The sequence below is a fragment of the Grammomys surdaster genome, unplaced genomic scaffold (genome assembly GCF_004785775.1).
Source record: "Grammomys surdaster isolate TR1022 unplaced genomic scaffold, NIH_TR_1.0 654, whole genome shotgun sequence".
Lineage (NCBI taxonomy): Eukaryota > Metazoa > Chordata > Mammalia > Rodentia > Muridae > Grammomys > Grammomys surdaster.
In genome coordinates, this window is record NW_021605073.1 from 328,313 (window position 1) to 355,849 (window position 27,537).

The 27,537-nt window shown below is 38.9% G+C and overlaps 1 protein-coding gene across 2 annotated transcripts in view; it reads left to right on the plus strand.

The window, feature by feature from the left end:
- Klf8 (Kruppel like factor 8) overlaps positions 1–11,342 on the plus strand; it is a 21,877-nt gene extending 10,535 nt beyond the window's left edge. Inside the window, exons 2-5 of one of the 2 annotated variants that reach the window (XM_028781999.1) lie at positions 359–920; positions 2,570–2,681; positions 3,477–3,616; positions 11,161–11,342. In XM_028781999.1, the coding sequence (XP_028637832.1) occupies positions 359–920; positions 2,570–2,681; positions 3,477–3,616; positions 11,161–11,342 (996 nt within the window). The remainder of the gene's footprint in view (positions 1–358; positions 921–2,569; positions 2,682–3,476; positions 3,617–11,160) is intronic. The other variant, XM_028782000.1, reaches the window with a different exon arrangement.
- The last annotated feature ends 16,195 nt before the right edge of the window (positions 11,343–27,537 follow it).

Here is a 27,537-nt window from a genome sequence, read left to right on the forward strand (position 1 = left end):
CTTCCTTCCTTCCTTCCTTCCTTCCTTCCTTCCTTCCTTCCTTCCTTTTTCTTTCTATATGAAGAGCTGTTTCCTAAATGGATATCCTTTTATTGGATTTTTCAAGTTAAAATTGAATTTCATTTTAGATCTTTGATTGTGAATAATTAAGTAAAAGATTTTTATCAATTGTACGATACCACTGTACTTAACAATGGTGCTTAATAACATTCTCCTTTTGATTCTTTAGTGCATTACTGTTTCATTTCTTTCAGCATCGTGTATCTTTTCCATGAGAGTGGAGCTTTCTTTCTTTCATTGTTCCCATGTCTCTTTAGAGTACCAATGGTGGCTGTCTCCTCTTGTCATTGTGTTTTAGGCCACTGGTCCTGTTCCGATCAGAGATCCTTCTGTGAGAGCAGACAGAAGAAATATGACTTCTCCATCATTCCTGGCTGCCAGCCCAATGGAGAACCCAGCTCTGTTTAATGATATCAAGATCGAGCCCCCAGAAGAGCTCCTGGAGAGTGATTTCAACATGCCCCAGGTGGAACCAGTTGATCTCTCCTTTCACAAACCGAAGGCTCCGCTCCAGCCAGCTAGCATGCTGCAAGCTCCAATCCGCCCTCCCAAGCCACCGACTGCACCTCAAGCCATTATGGTGCCTACTTCAGCTGACACAGTTACTTCAGCAGCCATTCCTACTGTTCTCACTCCAGGCTCTATCCTGGCCTCCTCTCAGGGGACCAGTGGGCAGCCGATTTTACATGTGATTCACACCATCCCCTCAGTCAGTTTGCCAAATAAGATGAGTGGACTAAAGACAATCCCGCTGGTGGTTCAGTCTTTGCCGATGGTCTATACCAGTTTGCCTGCAGATGGGAGCCCTGCAGCCATTACTGTGCCACTTATTGGAGGAGACGGCAAAAGTGCTGGATCGGGTAAGCAAGTGGTTTACTGCTTCCTTGAGTCACACACCTTCAGAGATCTTCTCTTCCTCAGTCAACCTGCCTTGTCTCTTTGCACCATTTGCAATTCTGAAGGACAGTGTTCCAAAGGGGAATTGTCCTAATTATCATTTTTAAAGTGTCTTAAATAATTTCTATATAATGCTTAAGAATGTATAATGGACTATGTGTCTTGGCACGCATTTGTAGTCTCAGATTACAGCTTGAGAGGCTGGGCAGGATGATTGTGAATCCCAGGCTAGCCTTGGGTTACATAAGGAGACCCTGTCATGAAAGAACATATAATTGATCTCCTTTAGACCACGTTTCTCAAACAGGGATGCATATTCTTGAGTGAAATAGTCTGGGTTTTCCTTCATATACTATTATCTAATGGTAAATCATTTAAAGCAGTATATTTAAAATATTGCTGATTTAAAGCAAAATGCAAAAGCTGAACACTGAGTTAAATTACAACTAAACAACAAAAAGTTGACAGTCACTAACATACCGTGTGTCCCTGAGACTTCCTAGATTATTGTACTGGGTTTTTTTTCTATGCCATTAGGTAGAAAAGCTTTGATAGAAAACTCAACCTTCCTATCACTACCATACTTGGGCACACGTAGCTCTGCTCACTCAGCACACCTTCCCTGAGCTCTAAGAGTCTCTGCAGTATAGTCATACTTCCTTTTAAGTTTTGATTACTTTAAGATTTTATTTGATTTATGAGGGTACTTTTCTAACCGAGTTAGAAGTTCCCAGAATACAGTGTTAACGATGTACCTGTACACTATCCAGAGACACCCACCACAGGGCTACCTAGCAATTGTTTCACCACAGACCGCGTTAGTGGAGCAAGCTGTAAGGTTCCTGGAAGTTTCATATGTTACTATCTGTCTGTCTATTTACTTTTGTGGTACTGCTAGTTGAATTGAGCATCTTACACATAATAAGCAAGTATTCTACTACTACATTCTACCCCCTAGCCTTCTTTTGATGAAACAAAATAAAAGAAAAAAAAACGCTTTTTTTGTTTTTAAAAATTGGGATACAGTTTCATTAATTTGCTCTGACTGGTTTAAAACATAATGCCCAAGTAGATGTTGAACTTGTGATTCTCCTGTGTTAACTTTTGAAGTCAGCTCAGAATTCAGCACAATTCCCTTTCTACATCAGAAATGATCAAAGAAAGTCCGTTGCTTCTGACATGGTTTGACATAGTTATTGTCACTATATGTGTGGTATTATAATCAGTTTTTTAGTGCTACAAATGTTGGGATAACCCTAGCACTTTTCTCAAGACAGGGAACTAGTCACAGACTTCAGTGCCTCCTGGAATCATTGAAGCCATCTTTTCTGTAGCCCCTTTCTCACGAGCCTGAGGCCTAGAGATGGATCAATCACACTTAGTGTCCTGGGGAAATTCACTAGAAGAACAGCTACCCTCCTTTCAAAGATACCTCTGTCTCTTCCTATGCTAAAAAAAAATGTTCAGAAGCTACTGCTTTCTCTTCTTTCTTTTTGAATGATTTTTCTGTCTTACTTCCTCTTCGTAATATGGGCCAAACTGGGAATCCTGAAAATGATTATAGAGATCTGCGATCCTGGTCTACAGTAACCCTCCCCTCCTTTGTTTTCAGTCAAAGTTGACCCCGCCTCCATGTGTCCACTGGAGTTTCCAAGTGATAGTGATGAGAGTGCAATCGAGAGTGGCTCTTCAGCCTTACAGAATCTGCAGGGATTTCATCATGAGTGAGTACTTAAAGTGTGTGTGTTTGTGTGTGTGTTTGTGTGTGTGTGTGTGTCTATGTCTGTGTCTGTGTCTGTCTCTCTCTCTGTGTACTCTCTCTCTCTCTCTCTCTCTCTCTCTCTCTCTCTCTCTCTCTCTGTGTGTGTGTGTGTGTGCATGTGTGCATGTGTGCACATGCCCATGTGTGCACACATGTGCATGTCAAGTACATGTGCATGCAGGTATACATGTATGAAGGTAAAATTAACAGAATACAATAGTAAAAGATTGCAGAAAATAAATGACAGACTGCTTTTCCCAAGAGCTATGCAAGTGTGTATACATACATGTGCATGTTTATGCATGTTATAATAGAGCTACATTCTAATTGTATATATCATGAATTCTAGCCCTGAAAAAAAGGGTTTTAATTTCCTATAAATTATAGTTTGGTAGTGTTTTTACTCTATAAGTTTAAAATAGCCTGGTCTTCTAATCTTAAAATGATTTGAAAGCAATTAGCTTGCATTTAGCAAAGCATGTTGTATGAAAAATGTATTTTGTTAAGCACAAGAATGGCACGTGTTGAAGTGAAATGTTCACACTGTTTGACAACGTAGTACTCAAGGAAAAATTACCACCTCCAGTGCTTTCTCAGGGAGCTGTAGTTTCTCAGCAGAATGGCCTGGTTCAAAGAATGGCTTACAGGGTTCCAACTATTTCTTCTCCAGGAGATCTAGCATTAAAATTTGCATATATGATAAGATGGTGTGAAATAGCACCACTGTAATTGGTCTTGTCTCTCTTTCTTTGCTTAGACCAGCGACAATGGGCCACATGCAGGGAGAAGAGTCTCTTGACTTAAAGAGAAGACGGATTCATCAGTGTGACTTTGCAGGATGCAGCAAAGTGTACACCAAAAGCTCTCACCTGAAAGCTCACCGCAGAATCCATACAGGTCTGCACTTCCCCCCGACCCCCTGCCCCTGCCTCCCAGTATTCTAGCTCCAACACATACATACATGCTATGAGAGATGAGCCTAGGGAAAGAGACAAAAAACTATAAGGAGGAGAAGATCACTTATGAGGTTTGCCATTTTGTGTTGTTCCTATCCAAAAACCACTTTCATAAAAAAACTGTCTAGCAAAACAGAAAGCCTGGTCCCTTCCAAGCAAGTATGCTGCAGTGCCTAGTTTTGCAGTGAGTGCTAGGTATTAAACTCAAGGCATCATACATGCTACTAAAGTACTTTTCCAACTGAATTACATCACCAGCCCCTTAGGTTTTTGTTTTGTCTGCCCGAAAACTTGCTATGTAGATGAGGCTGAGCTTGAATTTTGGATGCTTTTGTCTCCACCTCCCAATTTATTGTTTTCTTTAAGGAACCTCCATCCTGTTTTCTGTAGACTAGTTTACTTTTCCACCAACAATATATAAGAAAACATTTTTCTCCATATTCCTCTCAGCACATTGTAATTGATTGGTTGGTTGGTTGGTTGGTTGGTTGGTTGGTTGGTTGGTTGATTATAAGAGCTACTATGTAAGGAATGTTTGTTTGTTTGCTTATTTATTTGTTAATTATAGCCCTTCTGACCAGGCTGAGGTTGAATCTCAATATAAGTTTCTTTTGTGTATCGGTGATGGGTAAAAACTAAGCATCTTTTTTCATGTATTTACTGGAGTATTTGTATCCCATTTTTTCAATAGTCTATGTTCACATTATCTTCTCATTTAGAGAGTGAATTACTCATTTGCTGTTAACTAGTTATTTTAAGTTCTTTGTCTATTTGGGATGCTAATCATCTATCATATGAATAACTAGCAAAGGTTTTCTTTCATTCTATAGGTTGTTAACGTCTTTTTGTTAACTGGGCCCTTTACTCTGCAGAAGCGCTTTAATTTGTTTTCACCCTGTGGGTTGAATCTTGATTTTATTTCCTGAGCTATTAGAGTCATTTTGAGGAGATTGTTGCTTATATCTACATCTTGAAGTATTTCACATAGTTTCCTCTAATACTTTCAAAAAGATGGTTCTGATACTAATTTCTCTCCCACTTTGAGTGTTGTTTAGTGAGCGCTAAGGATATATTTTTAATGTTTTACACGTGGATATGACAGTTTTCCCAGCACAGTTTCAGGATGAACATTCTCCAGTATGTGTATATTAGACACTTCCCATCATTGTAGCTAAATATTTGAGCAAGCCAACTTTAAGGGGGAAAGATTTATTTTGGCTCCTGGTTTCAGAGGTTTTAGTCTGTGGCCACCTACCTCCATTGCTTCTGAAGAAGCAGAGCATCATGGTGGAAGAAAGTGGCTCACCTGTGGTGGTGTACAAAAGATACAGAGTTTTAAGAACATGAATGGATTAAGCATTGATCATGACCCTCATAATTCAGTCACTCCTAGCATTACCAGCTAGGCACATAACCTTTGTACCAAAACATACTGGTATGGGTTGTTTGTTTTGATTTAGTCAAGGATTAGCTAGTTATAGATGTGTGGTTTATTTCTAGATTCTTTATTCTATAATGTTGGTATGAGTGTCTGATTTTATACCAGTACTATGTTTTGTTTTTTGTTACTAATGCTCTGTAGTATGTTTTGAAATCAAATTTTATAGTACGTTCTGTTGTAGTAAATGTCCAACCCCAATAAGCCCATGCAAAGAATACACAACTCTGTTACAATATTTATAACATGTAGGCCTAGATTGGGCAGATATACCACTACTCTTGTCCCCAGCTATGAGATCTCTTGTGGCTTCTCCAGGCCACATGGTTCTGCTCCATCTTCCTTCTACCTCCTCTTCCTCTCTCTTTCCTCCATCTCCTCCTCTCCTCCTTCCTGTCTTCCCTCTCTCTAAAACCTCCAGCTCTACCTTTTCCTTCCACTACCCAGTCATAGGCTCAAGCCTTTATTTGACCAGTTAAAAGGAGGAGAAGGTTCATATGAAATCACTTGAGTACAAGATCACTTCTTGTAGGGGCAGTCCCTCTTGAGGAAGCAGAATTAACATCAAAATACTAGTAGTACCAGGGCAATCCACAACAACCTTCAGCATTAGATATTTTCTTAGGATTGTTTTGACTATTTTGGTCTTTTGTGGTTTAATATAAATTTCAAGATTTTCTTTATATTTTTTTTTGAAGAATGTGATTGGAATTACATTTAGTTGCTTTCAGAAATGTGATCATTTTATAATACTTATTTGGCCAGTTCAAGAAACTGGGTCATCTGTCCATGTTGTTGTTGTTTTTCAGTGTTTTATAATTTTCATATTTAGTCTTCCATCTTTTGGTCTTCTGTCTCCTTGGCTAGATTTATTTCAGAATAATCTTAGACATTTGTGATTGAGGTTTGTTACTTTATTTTTTTAAAGATATATTTATTTATATTATGTATATGAGTACACTGTAGCTATCTTCAGACATACCAGAAGAGGGCGTTTGATTCCATTACAGATGGCTGTGAGCCACCATGTAGTTGCTGGGAATTGAACTCAGGACCTCTGGAAGAGCAGTCAGTGCTCTTAACCACTGAGCCATCTCTCCAGCCCTGGTTTGTTAGTTTAAAAATGACATTTATTGATTTATTTTGTGTGTTGGATAGGCACTTGTGCCACAGGTATTTATATGGAGGTCAGAGAACAAATTGCAGGACTTGCTTCTCTCTTTCCACCGTATGGATTCTGGGGAATGAACTCAGATTGTCAGGCTTGGTAGTAAGCACCTTTAGCAACTGAACCATCTCAGCCTGTCTTTCTTTCTCTTCCTTTGCTTCTTCTTTCTTATTTGTCTTACCTTATTGCCATGCATAAAATTTCAGAAGTATATTTAAGAGGAGTGGGGCTTGTACACATCTTTGTTTTGTTTTTATACAGGAAGCTCTTTCAGTCTCTCTTCATTCAGTATTATACTGGCTATATGCTTACGGTATATATAGCCTTTATCAGGTTGAGATGTGATCCTCCTGTTCCTAATTTCTTCAAGACTTATATCTGAGTCCTGTCCCACATTTATTGAAATTATCCTTGGATAATTATCTTTGATCCTATTTATATACTGTTACATTATTCATTTGTGTACACTGACCCATCCTGATACACCAAGAGTGAAATCAAGTTAATCTTGCCTTGTTCTTTTTAGGTGCCATTTAATTTAGTTGGAAAATAGTTTATTGGGGATTTTTGTGTCTACGTTCATCAAGGCTATTGGCCTGTAGCTTGTTTGCTTGCTTTTTTTTCTGATGTGTCCTCATCGGGTTTTGGTGTATATCTAGATAACACTGACCTTAGTTTGAACACAAGCATCTTTAACCACAATAAAAGGCAAAGATCTTGAAATAGAAAGATAGACTTCTTCAGGGTGCAGTGAGCCGAAAGTGCCACATGGTGGCAGTACTTTAACAAGGTGATTGATTATTCATTTGAGTGTAGTGAAAATGAATTCCTAGGAGAACTCCTTGAGCAGTTATAATAAATTATATACATAGCAAAAACGTTGTGAAGTGTGGAGATGGGCTACTACTATATTGAATAAAAGTAAAAAAAAAACCGTTTATATTCCCTATATTCTCCGAAATCCCATTCTCCTTTCTAGATGTTAATAATCATGTGTAACCTTTCAGTCTTTTCCCTTTTGTTTGGTGAGAGAGATAGACAAGGTAGTCCTGCCTAGCCTAGAACTCAGTATGTAGACCAAGCTGGCTTCAAACTCAGAGGCCTAGAACTCAGTATATAGACCAAGCTGGCTTCGAACTCAGAGATCACCCTGTCTCTTCCTCATGGGTCTGGGATTAAAGGTATGTACTACTACACTCAAGTTATCTTTAGTCTTAAAACATTCAGGTGTGTGTCAGTCTTCCTAGAGGTTAATGCAAAAATTTCCAATTATTGAAATGATCAGTAACTAACATTTTTTAATCAGCCAAATAGTTTCCCAGTACTACTCCAAACCTGTGAGTCAGGCTAGACTCCATTCTGTTGTCCAGTTATCTAACAGCTGTACAATTAATTAGGAGAAGGTTAGTAGGTGTCCAGCAGTAAGTTAAAAAATGATGAAAATCTGATTGCCATCAGAAATTAAAACTGTAAAGATGTAAATGCCTTGGAAGCTTTATAATGGGGAAAGGAGGGATAGAAGAACAAAGACTGATATAATCTTTTTCTCTATCTATCTATCTATCTATCTATCTATCTATCTATTTTTCTATTCATTCATTCATTTTACATCCATATTACTGCCCCCAGTCCCCCCTCACAGAGTCTCTCTCCCACCCCTCTCCTCTAAGAGGGTGGGGCCCCCAGTAGGTGTCCCCAACCCTGACACATCCAGTCTCTTTAGGGCTAGATGCATCCTCTCCCACTGAGGCCAGACAAGGCAGCCCAGTTGGGGAATGGATTCCACAGACAGGCAACAGTTTTAGGGACAGCATCTGTTCCAGTTGTTGGGGGACCCACATGAAGACTGAACAGCAGCACATCTGCTACATACATGCCAGGGGCCTCAATCCAGCCTGTGTATGTTCTTTGGTTGGTGGTTCAGTCTTTGGGACCCCCCAAGGTTCCAGGTAAGTTGACTCTGTTGGTCTCCTGTGGAGTTCCTATCCCCTTCAGTTCCTTCAAATCCTTCCCCCAACTCTTCGGTAAGAGTCCCCTGCTCCAATGTTTGGCTGTGAGAGTCTGCATCTGTTTCAGTCAGCTGCTGGGTGGAGCCTCTCAGATGACAGTTATGCTAGACTCCTGTCTGCAAGCATAACAGACTATTTATTATTAATAGGGATTGGTGCTTACCCATGGGATGGGTCTCAAGTTGGGCCCGATATTGGTTGGTTATTCCTACAGTCTCTGTTCTATCTTTCTCCCTGCATTTCTTTTAAAGAGGACAAATTTGGGGTCGAATGTATCGTGGGTGTGTTGCTGTCCTTATCCCTCCAGTGGTGTTCATGCCTGGCTACAGGAGGTGGACTCTTCAGGTTCCATATCCCCAATACTGTGAGTCACAGCTAAGGTCACCCTCATTGACTCCTGGGAGCCTCCCCCATCCCAGGTCTCTGGTACTTCCTAGAGAAACCCCAACCCCAGCTGCATATTTCCATTCTCCTGGCCCTCTGGCTCTGTCCTGTCTCTCCCCACACCTGTTCCTGACTGTCCCCCCATTCCTTTCCCCATTCCCTCTTCCACCCAGGTCCCTCACTTCCTCTGCTTATACTTTGTGTCTATGTTACTGCTCGTCTCTGATGATAAAATACATACTCACAGTAGATAAGAAACAGAAGCATGTTAAGGAAAAAACAAATATTACTATGATTTATGATATACACTTAAATCACAGTGACTATTTGTTCATATAGCTTATTTCTTTTAATTAAAAAAATTAGACTGAGTGGTAGTGGTACACAGCTTTAATCCCAGTACTTGAGAAGCAGAAGCAGGCAGATGTCTGAGTTCAAGACCAGCCTTGTCTATAGAGTGAATCCTAAAATAGCCAGGACTGCACATTGAAACCTTGTCTAGAAAAAAGCCCAAGAAAAAACAGACTTATTTATTTTCATTTTATATGTATGGGTATTTTGCCCATGTGTATGTTTATATGCTGTGTCTGTGTCTGGTGTCACAGAGCCCAGAAGAAGGCATCAGACCACCTGGAACTGGAGTTATAGATAGTAGTGAGACACATCTGGGTGCTGGGAATTGAGCCTGGGTCCTCTGTAAGAGCAGCTAGTGCTTTGAACCCACTGGGCCATCTCTCTAACCCCAATTAATTAACTTTTAACACAGTTAAGCCTCAAATTCTTGACCCTCCTACCTCAGTTTCTTTAGTACTAGGATTACATATGTTTACTACCACTCATGGCTTATTTTTTGTTACATATGATATATACTATAGATATTGTGAATGTATACACATATACAGATAACACACACACACACATACACATAATGATTTTAAAGTATTGAAGCAGTACAGTGATTGTAATAAAAAAGGCCTCCTTCCATCTTCACTTTTCTCATTGTTAATCATTTTTCTATAATTTCCATTTCAGTGTGTTGATGTTGCCATTATCCTGAGTGTATAAGTGTTTGGTATGTGACCTATACATATAAGTGGATTGTGCTGTGGTAGTTCTTATACTACTCCCCTCACCCCCATTTTCCTTTCCTGAGCATGCATGTCTCATGATACAACCCAGCTATAACCTTAAGACTGAGCATGGAGCTATCTAAAATACTTGGGCTCGACAACTGTCCCATTCCTTTTCATGTATGAATTTCTGACCTTACACAGAAGCAAGCATTTGCTGAGTGCTCTTTCCACTGAGTCACCCGTTCTTATTGCAGATGGCTGTATTTCAGATTGTTCATTAGGAAGTATCAGATGAGATAACATAGCTATAATAGTACGGTAGGGTAGAAAGTGGCAGCAACCTGGATCTCTGGTACAGTTTGCATGTAGAATTCAGCCTATGGGCTCACATGTTTGAAAACTTGCTCTCCAGCTAGTTGTGTTGTTTAGGGGAGGTTATGGAAATTCTGGCAGTTGGGGGTTAGCTGTAGGAAGTGAATCTCTGGGAGGTAGGCTTATAAGTTCATACCCACTTTCTATACTCTTTCTGCTTCCTGATCTATAGAGATGTGAACCAAGCTCTGACTTAATGGAACTTCTCACCAACATGTCTACTTTGCCATAATGGACTGTATTCATCCCTCAAACTGAGCCAAAATAAGTCCCTTTTTCCCCTAACATGTCTTGCCAGGCGTTTGGTCCCAGAAATGGGAAATGTAACTAATATGGTTCAGTTTGTACTGCTTACTAGCAATCTAGGTTTTCTTTTGTTTGGGGATATTTCCTCCTTCTTTTGAGAGAGTGTCTTACTATATAGCCTTGCCTAGCCTGGAACTCAACTAGGTAGACCAGCCTGGCCTCAAACTTGTTCCTCCTGCCTCTCCTTCCTATGTCTAGCCTCTACTGTCTCCCTTTTAAAATGTTTTGAACAACCTTGTGAGATATTTTTGCCTCTGTTTAGAGTTGAGAAAATAGACTTTGCCAGGGGAAAGGGATTACTTAAAGAGATTACTAAAGGGTTAGCATGGTAAAGGCAGAATTCAATGACTCATTCAGAGCCTGTGTTCTCCCCACCCCACTGTCTCAACCTAACTTCGGAACTTCAAATAGCAGTGTGAAGAGGACAATTTTTAAGTTTCTCACCACAAAAACAAACAAACAAGCAAACAACCAATATGTGAAGTAAATGCATATGCTAGTTAGCTATATTTAACCAGCTCCATAGTGTGTACATATCATCAGATTAGTAGAAGACATGAAATATGATGTTTGTCAAACTAATTACTTTAAAAGGTGACTAACAGCATTTCTTCAAGGTGATTGTCTTGCTTTTTGACTGAAGCTTTGCTATAAATGTAAATTATGTATTTCTGTAATTTTTCTGGTAGCCAATCATCTCCTGATTACCTTTATATCACCATGTTTTCCCTGTAGGAGAGAAGCCTTACAAGTGCACCTGGGACGGCTGTTCCTGGAAATTTGCTCGTTCGGATGAGCTTACTCGTCATTTCCGCAAGCACACGGGCATCAAGCCGTTCCGGTGCACAGACTGCAACCGCAGTTTTTCTCGATCTGACCACTTGTCCCTCCACCGCCGGCGTCATGACACCATGTGAATATCACAGGCCACAGCAGACGTGCTGCACCAGTCTCCTGAGTGTGTGCTGAAGTCATAACTAAGTTTGCCTCTTTGACTACAACTTGCCCCCATAATAGGGGTTCGAACAGCCTACTGAGCCAGGTTAATGAGACTGGAAAACAAGTTAGCTGGTCTCCCATGCGGCTCTTCATATTCCGCTTTCATCTCTCCACTGTCTAGACTTCAGTTTTTGCAACCTCTTCCTGGGTTGAATTCTAGTGCGGCGCCCATGGCTGCCCTCCCTGACCCCTCATGCTATATTATAGACATTTTTTTCCTACAATAACAAAACAGGAATCAAACTCAAGGCTGTGAACAAACATCCGCTGCTCCCCCCACCCCAGTTTTCTTTTGTTTTCTAAAGATTTTATTCCTATATACTCTAACCAGTACTTAATGTCACTTAGCAATGTCCTAAACTGGATTTTCTTTCAAAGTTGTAGCTACAAGGGGCATAACAGTAGAGTTGGTTGGTCAAATTTACAGAGAATTGAGTCTGACATACAGAGTCTCATGCTAACCCTGAAGGTTTTCTACATCCAGTTTACTTGTTCTTAACAGTTTGGTTTACAGACCGTGCCAGCCCTTCTTTTGAAGTTCATCAAAAGCAATGAAGGGATTCCTTGACCTCCTTTTCCTCCTCATGCTCCTTTAGAACGAAAGGTTTTATGGCACAATTCCATTCTTTTCAGGTTAAGTTTGGACAAATATTCAAAGCACAGAAAGATAGATCAGTAGGGAGAAGTATTCTAGGAAAATATGTGGGCAGTGACAGGCAAGAGCAGACCTGGGAGCACCCTGTGAACAATTACTCAGATAAGGTGTTAGAACTGCTGTTAATCCCAAACCTCATCCAGAGGGCAGCCTGTCGAAACAGCACCTTTGATGGGCTACACTGTACTGTTTATTCTTTTGTTTACATAAAGCAACCATTCAGTGTATTACCTGATGAGAAATTGCACACTGAGCACGTTATAGAGAGGTGAGGGGTTGCACTAAAGGAATTTTGTTTACTTCATGCCATTTTGGGCATTTGTTCTTTTGTTTCTAATGGGATGGAAAAGGTTTTCTTCCTGACACTGACATATAGAAAGCATTTTTGATGTTTTAGAACTGCTATTAATTCCCAAGCCAATTATTTTAATTAGACATAACAGCAGAATGCATAATATACATTTGGTTGCCCAATCAGACTGTTCATAATATTCTCTGGGGCATAAAATCTTCTGTTCCTGGCCCTGGACCTCATATCTACCTCCTTGTGGCATATTTCCTCTCCTGGGGAAAAAGGAGAGGGGCTTTGTATTAGTAGAATTGGACGCAGCCTCTTGCCTAAAGGTTTTCTTCATACGAAACCTTTATTTCTTGGCAGATATTCAAAATGTTCTGGCTTGAACACTTTAGGTTACTACCTCCTGTGGCTGTACTTTCTAACTAAAACCTAAAATTCTACCATCCAGAAGGGGTCCTGTCTACTTCTACCCATCCCTCACGTTTTACAGATGAGGCAAATACGGGTCAGATTCTTTCTCCAGATAATTCCTTGAGGCCTTATAGACCTGTATACTCCTTCTCCCAGGGATCACACTAGTAAACCAAATTAAAGAAAAAAAGTTATGTGATTGGTTGCAATATTTGTCCAATTTTATGTTATACTTCAGAAAACTTTAAGTCACTTAAAATTCATATATATTTGGTGACAAAGTAAGTAGGGTGTGCTTATGGTCATGGCCACTTAACACCGGGCACACAGTGTTTCAAGTCCCAGTTTTTGATAATTCAGGATTTGTTTTAATTTACCTTGTTTCAAGTTTCAATGTCTTCCCAGAGCATAAATTCTCCATAAGTTAAGGCCTCCTTGTACCTTTTAACATGACATGTAGGTTTTACTATTACCACTTCAGTAAGGGATTTGTCCTGACTCTGGGTATACAAGTTCCAGGCTGTATACTAATTACCAAGCACTAATCAATATCTAGGGCTAGTCTACTAATGGGGACCACAATGTAAGACAGACTGATAAATGTATATTACTACCATACATGGGCTTAAGCTTGTAATTGACTAAGTAGTTGATACAATATTATAGAACAGAGTCCAAGGGGTTGCGTACTATTGTTCCACTTTGGATCCTAAATTTGTTTTTCCAGACTTTGGAATTGACATGTGCCGCTTAGACTTTAGGCTATTGAGACATATGTTTATTAATGAGCAGTATGGAATTATAGTACTCATAAGGGTGATCAAATGAGGATCCCAGATACTGATGTTCCTAGCATCTCTGAGCCTTTATTCAAGTATGTTTCTGCAGAGTCATAATAGACTTTGCAAATGCTTTGTCCATTATCTTTAGCCAAGAACCAATTCTAACCATATTCTCTTGGCTCTTTTTGTCCCCAAATGGCAAAACTCATTCCAGTTCCAAATAAAATCTTTACGAATGTGTCACCGTTAAGAGAACTTCGCAAAGCAAAGGAACTCAAACAGTACAGTGCAGAATTACTGCACCAAAAGCACATAAAAGTTAGCTAGACGGTGGGATAGAAGGGAAACCATTGCACTTTTCTTGGTTAACATCAGAGGTGAAACTAAGTGTAATGGGCTGACAACAGCCAAAGACTGTTAGGATGGCATTTGTTCGGATATGGAAATTTGGTAGGGATGGATAATATTCAGGAGTTTATTGTAGTGGAGTTTCTCCTTCTGGTGATATCTGACAGCTGAACAGAAATGTTGATGATTGCATTGTAAAGTGTAAGCAATGTAAACTGGTTTGATGGCTTAGTGGAGTTCATTATGTACAAACCCACAAATGTTTGTAGAGAGAATTTCTTTTTAAATAAAGTTTACATGTTGCAACTCTTTTTTTTTTTGAGATTTTCAGGAAAATGTGAAGGTAGAACAGAGTTTCTGTTTACTCCACATTTTACATTGGTTTGGTACACTTGTTACAATCAGTGAAATTACATTGATATGTTAATATTAACTGCAATTAATGCTTTAGTCAGACTACCTTGGCTTTTATCTGCTGTTCTTTTTTTCTGTTTTAATATCCCCTTCAAAACACAACATTGTATTAATAATCACAGCTCCTTATTCTCACTGTGATAGCTTTTTGAAGTTCTTTGTTATCAAGGACCTTGGAGTATGTTCTTCAGTTTGGATTTATTTGATACTCTTCTCAAGAAAATTTTCTCATTTAAAAATTTAATGCCAGGCATGGTAGCATTCATTTTCCTTTTAATCCCAGCACTTGGGAGGCAAAGGCAGGTGGATCTCTGAGTTCTAGGCTAGCCTGGTCTACAGAGTGAGTTCCAGGACAGCCAGGGCTACACAAAGAAACTCTGTCTCAGAAAAAAAAAATCTACCTGAATGGGTTAATGGATTTGGGTCCAAACAACCACATGAGTGATTTACTATTTTCATAACATCATATTTCTGTGATTTATTATTCATGTTATCCTTAGTCACATGGCTAAGATAGTGTATATGGGATTTCTCCCCTATACCCTTTTTGCTATCACCATACTATGCTCGGCCTACACATATAAAAATGGTGAGTTATGCACCATGTCCTTGAGAGCAAGCGTCCATATAAATATTTTGCAATTCTTCTGCATGGGAGCTTTGCCTCCCCGCCATTTATTTACTTACATAATTGTTTATTTTTGTCAACATGGACTCATTGATATTTATTTTATAGTTTATCTTATAATCCAATGCAACTTTTATTTTGTTGCCCAAATTGTAGCTTTAACTATTAGGAGCTTTTTTGAATTGATCGTGAAGTCTTTTTTACATACCCCATTTTTTTCAGCACATGATTAATTTTTGGTGTTGCAAGATGTTCCAGGCTTATCTTGCATTTGTTTTATGGTGGACAATTCTATAATCAGGCATTTCGTCAATAAGTTCTAATTCCTTTTACTGAAGAAGTGTATCAGAAACCAAGATGTAGGTACTGTGTATGTTTGCTACTTTGGGGATATTATTTCTTCAAGTCCTTCTCAGTCAGTAGAACAAAGAAATGTATGCATATATTGTTTTATATATAAACATTTCTACATATGATCATCTTTATAATGATTTCTATGAGTCTATATCATTGTCTTTACTCCTTAGTTATCTGCATATCTTTCCATTCTATCAGCAAGGACCATAGCTCTATCTTCTGTCATTTATTAATTGTTGAAATCCATATTAATACTGATGAAATACATATTAACAGTGTCTTACATGTTATCCTGTATATCCATGAGAAAAATCAATCAACTAGAACCCGGTGCTTATGTACATGATAGTAACATTTTTAAAAATTCAACTCTTTGAAACAGAATTATCTACAAGATTCTTAAATTAGAGATAATCTGTATTCTCAATTCTATCCTAGTCGCCAAATGCTTTCTCATACATGAAGGAAACCATCAGTGATTGACCTAGCCTTGAATAAACCAAGGGAACATGTCGATCCTCCATAGTATGTTAATTCCCATGTAAGAGATCAAAGAGAAAGCAGCTGCATGGGTCTAATTTGAAGAAACATTTAGCACTGTCTTTTTCTCTACTGAAAATGGATCTCTGGCGACTGGGTGGTACCCTGATTTGCCTCTCTTCTATTTTCCCCAGTTTTTAGGCAAGTCACATCACCTCTCTGTGCCTCTATTAACCCATCTCGAAATGGGGATCCACATATCTACCTCACAGGAGTGTTGTGAGGCTTCTTATTAATAGATGTTTTAAAAAATATGTAATCTCTAAATGAGTAAGAAAGTATTATAATCATTACTATGATGATAATTAGAGTACCCTATATGTATCCTATGGAAAAGGAGATTAGCCTCATTGTTAGTAAACAGCTAAAATGAAGTCAATAAAAGATCAATGAAGAGTGGCCACTGGAAGCAAGATTATTTGTTCTGTTACTCTCACTTTCCCTGTATCCTCTAAGTATAGGATTATCAACTGTTTCCAGACTCGAAACATCTGAGGACCTAAAATAGTAGGAGGCAAAGTACATCGTCATCATCAAATTCTGTTTTTTTTTCCCCCTTTCTTACTCTGGTTGGACTGCATTACATAGACTTTGTCAGAAGCACAAAGACAATTTGTCAAAGGGTTTCCGTCTTTGATCAGTTTTGTTCCACCTGTTAAAATTTCTCTTTCTGTGCGTACTGTACATTGAACAGTCAAGGTAGGAGGGGAGTGGGTGGGATGGTTGGGTTGGGTGTTGACTGGGAGAGAAGGGAAATTACAGAGGTGTTTTCCAAACACCAGTTATCATTTTCCATTTCTTTCTTTTTTCCTGGTGGTGGGTTTGGGGCAAGGGAAGAGATAACTATTTTGTTAACAAATTCTCCTTCCCTTCCAGTAGATGTTTCCTAGGGTCTGTACAAATAGCTGTGTTGGACCTTACTTTTATAACTATGTTGTATAGTGTTGTTTTCATTGTATTTCTGAATAAAGGGGGAATCAAGTCCCTAGTGCTGGCCATCCTTGTTTTTGACAGGAGGTCACAGCAGGAGAGCAGCACCAGAAGCTGACTCTCTTTGTGGTGGGGAAAGGAGCCTGCAGTGAAGGGATTTATTGGGTCTTTGTCATTCTTTAAAGAAATTATAAAGCAGTATATTCCACATTAGTCTCTATGACTCTTCTGTTTGTGCCTCCTCATCTTAGTGCTTTAGAGCAGCACCTATTTTCACTCCATTTTATACTTGTTCCTGTTTAGGTATGGTGTTGAGCAATCTCTCATAGACAAGTCTGTCGCATACCTGAAGAGAATTGCCTCAGTAAGCATGGCTACCCAGAGATTACTCTGATGGAGCTCAATGGGATGCTACCATTGCAGCTTCTGGGCCAGGCTGTGTGCTTGAATACTAAGTTCTGTCTGATTACTGTACTTTTTTAATAATAAAAATATTTTAAACCAGAAACCATGGGTTTTGTGTTCAATTTATCTTCTCATTGTATTTCTTCAACATGAAGCAAGTAGCTTATTTTCTTTTCGAAACTGACTAAAAGGTGGTTGCCAGTGGTGGTGGTGCATACCTTTAATCCCAGTACTTGGAGACAGAGGCAGGCAGATCTCTGAGTTGGAGGCCAACCTGGTTTACAGACTTAAGTTCCAGGATGGCCAGGGCTACTACACAGAGAATCTCTGTTTCAAAAAGCAAACAAACAAAAAGGTTATGATGGAAGTACTGTATAGTATTGTGTAGCAACAAAGGAAGCCAGACTATCTTAAACCATAATTTTCCCTGCTTAAGAACAGGCTGCCCTTCCAATTCTTGCTGATGCATTCAGACATAACCCTGAATAGGACATGTTGAAAATTGCATGCTGAGTTTTTGTATTTCCTATATGGGAGTGCTCAAGATTTTGGCAGGGGGGCAGGGATAATGGAAGGGTACTGACTTTACCTAGGTTTTCCTACCCTGGCCTGTTCTCTTTGCCATTTTAGTTTTATGGGGGTGGGGGGAGTCAATAGGTAAAGGAGGGTACAACTTTCAACTTAAAAGACATCTCAATACAACAGTAGTCCTGAGCAGACCCACTGGAAGAAATCTCATCCAAAGTGTTGGTATTCCAGAGAAACATTAGGAGGAAGGTGAAAGACTGGAGATTCAGTGAAGAGGATTGAGGCCAGGAGTGGCTGTTTTCAGGGCTGTTGGAATGAGGTTTCCCCCTACAGATCCTAAAAATAACAATTCACAGAGCTTACAGATTTCCCAGCATTGTTTCTTTATTTTGTGAAAAGCAAATCATATTATGAAAGTACCATTAAAGAGAGCTTTAAAAAATGAAGTTAGGCCATCATTCAGGAAATGGGACATGTGAACTCTGAGCACCTCCACCAGCTCATCAGAAGCACCTATAATGACCAGAGTGAATAACCACTATTTTGTGCCTTGTGGCTTAACACATGTGCCAGGTGATTATAGGACAGTTTCCTCATTTGCATTTCCACTCTGTGTAGGTAGCCCTTTTCTGTCATCTGGTCGTCATGGAACCCATTTCTCAACATCCAACAGCTCCCACCAATACAAGCATGCACTTGTCCCGCCTTCAGAACCCTGATTCAGAGCTACTGAACCCGTGCTTCCAAAATGGAAATCTCTAAGGCCTCAAATGAAGATTTTTTTTTTTTTTACCTTTTCCTGTTCCTGCATTGAGACTGATTGTCATTACATTGTCAGGGGTGGATCAGAGGTGACTGACTCATCTCTGCCTCTGTGCTGCCGCTGACAGCAGTACCTACAGCAGCTCTTTTGTATCCCAGAGTCTCCCTGCTGCTTTCAGGATGTAAAGGTTTAAAGGTTTCTCAACCTCTTTTTTTTTAAGGGTTCAAGCCTTTGTAAGTGTTCTTTGTTGCTGGCTGCCTAGTAAGGAAATAGCAAATGTAGGTGTCCAGGAAAATCTAGACATGTCATCAAAACTTTGAGAAAGAGTGAATAAAATTTGTATCTGTAGTGGAAGGAATAGAGCCAACCCACATGTATGGACTCTTCTGACTGAAAAGAAGACATTCATTGCTCAGACCTTCTGAAGCCACCACTACTCTGACCACAGGTTGTTCCCCTTCCTAAGAAGTGACCTCCATCCTATTTCAATGACAATCATATCACCCCTCATTTAAAAATTATTTTTTATGTTTGAAATTATAACCTCTTTCTCCCTTTCCTCCCTCCAAACTCCCCCATACATTCCTCTGTGCTTTCAAATTTGGGCCCTCATTTTTGTTAACTATTATTGTATGATACATATTCCTAAATACAATCTGCTCAGTCCATAGAATGCTACTTGCATGTATATGTTTGCGGGGCTGACCATTTGGTATTGTATAGCCAATTAATCTATTGTTCCCTGAAGAAGACTATTTCTCTTGCCCTCAGCACTCCTTACTTGCCTGTAGTTCTTTGTCTTGTGTTGAGGCTTCATACCCTTTTCCTGCCCTCCACATTAGCATGTTCATGCCTTGTTCAGATCCTGTTCAGACTTTATAGATGTGGCTTCTGACTTTTCTAGAGGATACAATCTCATAGCAAATCTCTTCCCTTCCTGTCATCAATGTTACCTGAGCCTTAGGTACAGGAATTGTATTATAAATATATCTGTTGGGGAGGAGGGGTTGGAGAGATCCTCAGAGGTTAAGAGCATTGACTATTCTTCCAGAGGCCCTGAGTTCAATTCCCACCAACCACATGGTGGCTCATGATCATCTATAATGAGATCTGATGTCCTCTTTTGATATGTCTCCAGACAGTGACAGTGTACTCATATAAATAAAATAAATACACCTTAAAAGAAAAAAACAAAATTCTTAAAAAAAAGAGTATCCATTGGGACTAGGCTCCACAGCTCAGCATTTTGATTGGCTGTGGCTTTCTACAGTGGTCTCCCTCTGTTGCAAAGAGAATTTTTCCTTGATGAAGGGTGGTGAAGACTACCCTTACTTGTGTGTATAAGGATAAATTTTTAAAATGTACTTATTATGGCTTATACTGGTTTAGTAAAGGGATGGTTGTAGGTTCTCCTCCACGATCCATGACGTCACTTGCTAGATTTCCAGTGTCAGGTACAATTTCCCTATTATTGAGCAGGGTTTAAACCTTGTTAGAGGTTTAACTATTGCTTGTTGCCAAGGTATGAGTGCCTCTACTGAAAGTTATTGTTCTGCCGCCATGCTGGCATTGCAGTACATAGGAATCACAGCTGGGTAGGACTTGGTTGCTTCCCTCCTTTGGAAACTTCCATGGCTCCTTCTTTTTGGTGAGAGTCCTGCAGGAGGTGGCTTTCTGGTCAGTTCCAGCTCAGCGGCTTTCTTCTACCTTAATAATAATAATATCATTCCTTTCAACAAATGCAAACACAAATTTTATTTTTCTTGTTTGTGAACCTGAAATATGTGTTCTTTTATACCTTGATTCCTTTACTTAGAATTTTGTGAAATTCATCCATGATGGTCTGTGTAACTCTAGTACTTTACTTTCGTTGCTGTGAGATATTTCATCATATAACTATGATGAAATAAGTTTTTATTTACTCAACATACACTATCTCTTTCAGGGTATGGTGTTCCCCTTACACTGAGGTATTTGGGTTTTCCTTATACTGTTTCAAATCTAAATTTTAAAATGGTTAAAGAAACATAACTTTGGTCAGTGTTCTCCTAAATGTCTTTTGATGTCCATTTGTAAGACTTTCTCTAAGGAAAATATCTAGGGAAGGGAATCCTGGTACATAGCTTGGCAATGTAAAATATTTTGCAATGCAATTCCATCAATTTATTCACTTATAATGTGTTAGGTTTTTAATCACAGCTCTGATAATATATGCCATTTGTTTTTTTTTTTTAAAGGGATTCCTGGGAACAGAAGATGATGCAGTATTATTCAAACTAGCTGAATAATAAAAGTTGATACCAGGTGCAAAAACTCTTATCATATGTTTTTATTCTTTGGGTTATTGACTTGGTGATTTGGATGGTCAGTTTTCTAGTGTTGTGCTGTTACTTTTTTTTTGTGGGATGAATTCACTTTGACTGTACTTTATAACAAATACTGGTATACACCTTGGAGTTTCCCACTTCAGTCTTCATTGTTTTTGTTGTTGTTGTTGTTTTGTCTTTTATTCTTGTCTTTTTTTTAAAAAAAAATTTATCTCTATGCACATTGGTATTCTGCCTACATGGCTGCATGAGTGTGTCAAGTCCTCTAGAACTGGAGTGGTAAGTATGGGTGCTAGGGCTTGAACTCAGGGCCTCTGGAAGAACAGCCAGTGCTCTTAACCTCTGAGCCATATCACCAGCTCCTCTTTTTTTAAAGATTCTTTCCTGGCAGTGGTAGTGCATGCCTTTAGTCTCAGCACTCAGGAAGTAGAAACAGATGGATCTCTGTGAGTTCAAAGCCAGCCTGGTCTACAGAGCAAGTTCCAGGACAACCAGGTCTACACAAAGAAATCCTGTCTCAAAAACAACAGCAAACGTGGTTAACAGTTTATTATGCATTCCAAAACTGCTGAGACTAAATTTCAAATGTTCTCACCATAAAAATGACTTAAGGTAGTACATATATTAATAAACTTGATTTAATTATTTTGTTATGTTTGTAAATCATAATATGACTTTGTACCTTATACATATGGTCTTACTTTACAGTACAGGCTGGTCTCAAATTTCCAGTTCTCCCTCGGTGTCTGTACTACCAAGGTTGAATGGGTGCATCATCATGCCTGCCCCCTCCCACTCTGTCTTTCCCTCTCTTCCTCTGCCTCTCTCCCTCTCTCTTCTCTCTGTGTATAAAATCATTGTCTCACTATCTAACCCTGGCTGGCCCCCAATTCTATCCTCATGTGTATTGTTATTACAGTCATGTACCAGCTCACCCAACTTTTTCTACCGAAGACATGTTCATATATCTTTATGGAGTATATTATGACAATCTAATGCATGTATACAATGTGCAAATCAGGTCAAAGGGTAGAGAGGCTATTTGGTAGGTCTACACACACACACACACACACACACACTAACACATAAAAGCTCAAGAAATTAGATCAAGACAATAAGCATTTTTATCTGAAACAATAATTACATATGTTATAGATTCTGAGAACTTTTTTGTTTAGTCATTTTGAGATTTTTTTAACCTGTTGTTACCCTACTGGATTAGAGAAGTACTAAAAGTACTTCCTGGACTCCAAGTTTGCTTTAGTGACCTATATCAAACTTCTTTCCACATGTTCACCCCACCTGCCTAGTCTCAGTAACCACTGTTCCAGTCCAGGCACTTATAAGATTGGTTTTTGGGGGGGCTGGTGAGATGGCTCAGCGGTTAAGAGCACTGACTGCTCTTCTAGAGGTCATGAGTTCAAATCCCAGCAACCACATGGTGGCTCACAACCATCTACAATGAGATCTGGTGCCCTCATATGGGTGTCTAAAGACAGCTACAGTGTACTTACATATAATAAATAAATAAATTTTTTAAAAAAAAAAAAAAAAGATTGGTTTTTGGTTTCAAAAATGATTAAGAATATGTAATGTTTGTTCCATGTCTGGCTATTTATACTTAGCTCAAAGATCTCAAGTTTCATCTGTGTTACTTGAAAGAACAGAATTCCTTTCTCTTTTTTTTGTAATCTGGATTTACTGAAGGATATGTGCAAAAATTCTATATTTTAGATATTGAAAATAGTGGTGCATTAAAAATGGGAATGCATATATCTTTGGTACTTTATCTCCTTTGGATATATGCCCAGCTGTAGAATAGTTGGATTCTATGTATTTCTATTTGCAACTTTGTTAGTGGGAGTGGAGAGGTTTTGAATTGGGGGTTTGGCTCTGTAGCCTTGGCTGTCCTGATGACTTGCAGCTTTGTGAGCAATCTCTATTCTGTTTCCCATAAATCCTAGATTCTACTCAGAATATAAGAGGTCTCCTGTAGCTGCATACTTGCCAACATTTATTATTTTTTTATATTTTAACCATAGTTTTTAACTGAAGTGATAGGATATCTCATGTTTTCATATTTGTTTGCAATTACCTGTTGCTTACCAAGACGAAGAATTTTTAAAAATATACTTTTTACCCATGTGTACATCTTCTTCTGAGAAGTGTGTCTTGCTTATTTGGATTGTTTGTGTTGTTTGTTCATGTTTACCTTTTGAGTTCCTTATTAAATTCTGGATATCAGTCATTTGCCTAGTGAATAATCATAACTGTGTCTTCTATTCTGTATATTTATCTAAAAAACCCCCAGCTCTTCATTGTCATTTAAGTCAATTAGAGTTTTAGCAAGCATGCTTCTTCAGCACAATGTGCTCTCTTTATACCTACCTTTATTTCCCAACTCCTCCTAGACCATTCCCACTCAACTTCATGTTCTTGTTGTCTTCCTCCCTCTCTCAAAAAAACCAAAACAATAAAAGAAGAGTGGAGACCAAGTGGAGCCCCCAGCCCTGAACCAGGTGTCATCATCAAACCCCGCCCCTCGAGGCTCAGGGGTCTCTGTGGAGGAGGAGACAGAAAGATTGTTAGAGCCAGAGGTGGTGAATTACTACAAGGAAACAGTGTCTTCCAAACTGTTCTCCCTCCAATCAGGAGAGAGACAAGGGTATTGACTCTCTGTATTCCTCTTCAATAGAGGGCTTGGGTAATTTGATTAGGGGTTTATCAATCTTATTTATCTTTTCAAAGAACTCACTCACGGTCACACTAACATTTTTTTCTATTTTATTCATTTCTTCTTTGATGTTATTTCCTCCTGTGTACTGGTTTGGAGGTATGGCTTGTTTTTGGTTTTCTAAGGTTCATAATTAAGCTCTTTGAGAAACCTGACGCCTTTTCTTCTAAATGTAAGCATTCAGGTCTATAAACTTACCTCTTAAGACTGCCTTCCTTGTACCCCAATGGGTGTTGGTAGATGTTGTATGTTTTCTTTGAATTCTTGAATCTACTTTACAAGAATTTTACTGAGAAATTTTGCATCTTAGTCCACAAGGAAAGTAGTATTAGAGGTTCATTTGTTCTTATGTCTGGTTTAACTGTCTGGGTAAGATTTGCCTTGTTTGGTGGTTTTGTGGTGTTCTGTCTTATATTTTATGAAACACTTTGAGAAGTGGTGTTGTCTCCACCCACCCCCTTACACTCTTTGATTTTGTTTTTGTATTGTTTTGTTGTTGTTTTTAGAGACAGGTTTTCTCTGTACAGCCCTGGTTGTCCTGGAACTTGTAGACCAGGCTGCCCTTGAACTCACAGAAATTGGTTTGCCTCTGCCTCCCAAGTGTTGGGATTAAAGGAATGTACCACCACACTCAGCTCTGTTATCTCTTTTTTAAGACTTGGTGGAATTTGGAAGTAAATCCATCTGATCTCAGGCTTTTCTTAAAACTATATATATTTCTTATTTTTTGCAATTATATTGACATAATGTCTCCCTTCTCTTTACTCTCTCCCATCTTATCACCTTACCAAATCTTACCACCTCAGCTTTCATTCAAATTCACCTCCTCGTTTTTCTTTAATTGTTGTTACGTGTGTGGGGGAGGGTATATATACTGGAAGATATTTTATTAGTGATTCAAGATTCAGAAATAATTGATCTGTTTAAATTGATTATGTGCAGAAACTGCCAGAAAAATAAAATTAAATAAATAAATAAATAGATTATGTAATCTTTATTTACCATTGGCAGTTAATTATCAAAGTATCCATTTCATACAGATTATCTAGATTTTTAGAATATATGTTTTCAAAGTACTCTGAATTGAATGTCTGGATATCATAGTAACTTGTGGTGTTACTTTCCTTTTTCATCTTAAATTTGTTGTTTTTTGTTGTTGTTGTTGTTTTGTTTCGTTTTTCAGGACAAGGTTTTTCTGTGTAGCCCTGGCTGTCCTGGAACTCGATCTGTAGACCAGGCTGGCCTCAAACTCAGAAATCTGCCTCCCTCTGTCTGGTCCTCACCAGCAATTTTACTGCTTTTTTTCCTTTTTGTTAGTTGACAAAGGGTTTGCCAGTCTGCACTATTTTTTTTCCAAACAACCAAGTCTTTGATTCTGTGCATTGTTCTTTTAGACTCTGTTCCATACACTTCTGCCCTGTTCTTTAATATTTTTCAGGATTTGCATTGGTTTATTTTATTTTATTTTTTTATTAAATCAAATCGTAATGTTTACTTATTCACACAGGGATTATAAACACAAAAAGGCAGGACGTGGGGAAGGGGATGACACTGAAGCGTGGGTGTTCAGGGGGAGTACAGATATCTTTCAGAACAGGGTATCAGCTGCGTGAAGGTTCAGGGGACAGGTCACTATGACTCTGCCTATGATTCACTGGTCCTTATCTACGTTGGTACTATCCACCAAGGCTACCTATTTATAAGGACTATGACTACTCAGGCTTGTAGATTTCCACAAAAGCTGCCTATTTTCAATAGCTTATAGCCATCTGTTTCAGTGTTTTCCACAGAGACCCAAGACTTTGTGTTAGCATGCATGTATGTCAGGCCTATTGCTAGACCAAGCAGAAAGGGGCCACCAAGAACCCCCTCTGATTGGCAATCTGAATTCTTGCTTAGGCTGCGAGGCTAAGCACTGCAAGGGAATATAAATAAAAGATAAAAATATCTATCTGGGTTCCCTGAGGGACAAGCCTGACTGCTTAGGGGTTGATGTCAAAAGTATCCCCCCTCTCCAGGAAAAAGACATTGGGATGGGTATGGCCCTCATGCCTCACTGGACAACGACAGGAGGACCGGAGCCATTACAAGGTCCCCTTCAATTATTGGAGGTCAGGCCTCTATCCCTGCCTTCGCAAGATTAGAATTACGATGGCCCTTCTATACTTAGAGAAGGGGAGATGTCAGGGGCAGTCCTGCTTATACACTGAAGGCCTAAAATCAGTCATAGGCCTAAAATCAGCATTCTTATTTTTCTAAGACTTTGGAGTATGTTATTATCTGAGATCATTCTGATTTTTTAGTGTAAGCCCATGTACTAATAATCTGCTATTATCATGATTCTAGTAAGATGTGCTCTCATTTTCATTTAATTCTTAAGCATTTTAAATTTTCTTCCAGCTTTCAATGGTCATTTAGGGGTATGTTGGTCAGTCTTAATCTATTTGTGTAGTTTCTGCAGGAGTTTTTTTTTTCCTAATTTTATTGCACCACGATCTTGAAAAACATATGAAATTAGTTCATTTCTTTTTTATCTAATAAAACTTAATAATTGGTAAATATTTAAAAAACATAAATAGGGTTAATAAAATTTACATCCCTGCCTGAAAACCCTTGGATTCAAAGATGAAAGTAGGCCATAGACTGTTTACATAAAGGTAAAATGTCAGAAAAACAAAAGCTAAGGAGATACAATTATTATCAGAGAGCACATTTAAAGAGTAGCCTTGTAAGAAATAGTCACAGAGGGAAAAAGTAGCATAAAATTGCTAACTTGACCTCCATTCTTCCCTTTAGTTTTCCCCATGGTATTTCAATCTTTCCTTTAGTCTAGATAATCTTTGCTTTAGTGATAAGTAGAGGATTGTACTTATCACTATATTTTTGTGAGTCAAGAAAACTCTTAGGAAATAATTTGGTAACTGTGTGTGTCTCTCAAGCATATATGAGAATGACTAGCAAATTCATCAAGTATAATCAAACATCAATGTATCTGGGGGGATTCATTTGATGGGATATAAAGGGTGAGGTGCCTTAAAATAGAATCCCCAAGAGGAAAAAAGTCTCAGAGGAAGAAAGGCACAGCAGAGTTAACATTGGAACTACATTGGGAACTGAAGTTTTCTCAAGAAGGCACATCTGTGTGGCAGATCCTGAAAACTGATTAACTTACTAGAACTTCATGATTTGTGGAGAGATGGAATGTCACAGATCAGGAGCCAAATCATCTCGGGCTATCTTTGGTCCGCATAATGGGCATTTATCCCCAGCCTCTCAATCTGATCTAACTTTGTGGCTGTTAGGTAAAACTTCTGGAATGCATTGTTACACTTAACAGACCACTCATTTCCTCCAATCCTAAAGTTAAGGCAGTTAAAGATTGCATCTGAAACCAGCAGCAGAGAGCTTTCTGCTCTGTTGGGACCCACATACCTGATGCTTCCACCTGTGTGGCTGGTAAATGCATTGATTTTTTTTATCTCCTTTTATTCTTTGACAACAAAGTTGTAACTTTTTCTGCAGTGACTGTTATTCAGTATGTTCTAAGTCTGTGTTCCTGGACCATTGTTAGAGTGGGTATTGGATCCACTGAGGCTACGTAGTCAAAATCGGTTTTTGAGGCTTAAGAAATAGGACAGTGGAGGAGCTGGAATGAATTGAACATATGAAAAGCAGTAGAAACCTAAGAGTAAACAGATGGGAAAGGGTATTCCACATGAAGAGAAGCAGAAATGGATGGAGTCTCTGTTCTATTATCATATATGGCAAAGTAGATTTCAAAACGAAATTAGTCAGAAAGCGGGTCTGAAGTGAAAGAAGAAAAAAATGTTTACTCTTCTCTCAGAGGACTGGAGTTCAGTTCCCAGGACTCATGTCAGGTGGCTCAGCTCACAACTGCCTGTAACTCCACCTTCAGCTGATCTAACCTTCTGGCCACCAGGGCACCTGTACCCACATGCACATACTTACATGCAGACACATGTGTTTACACAT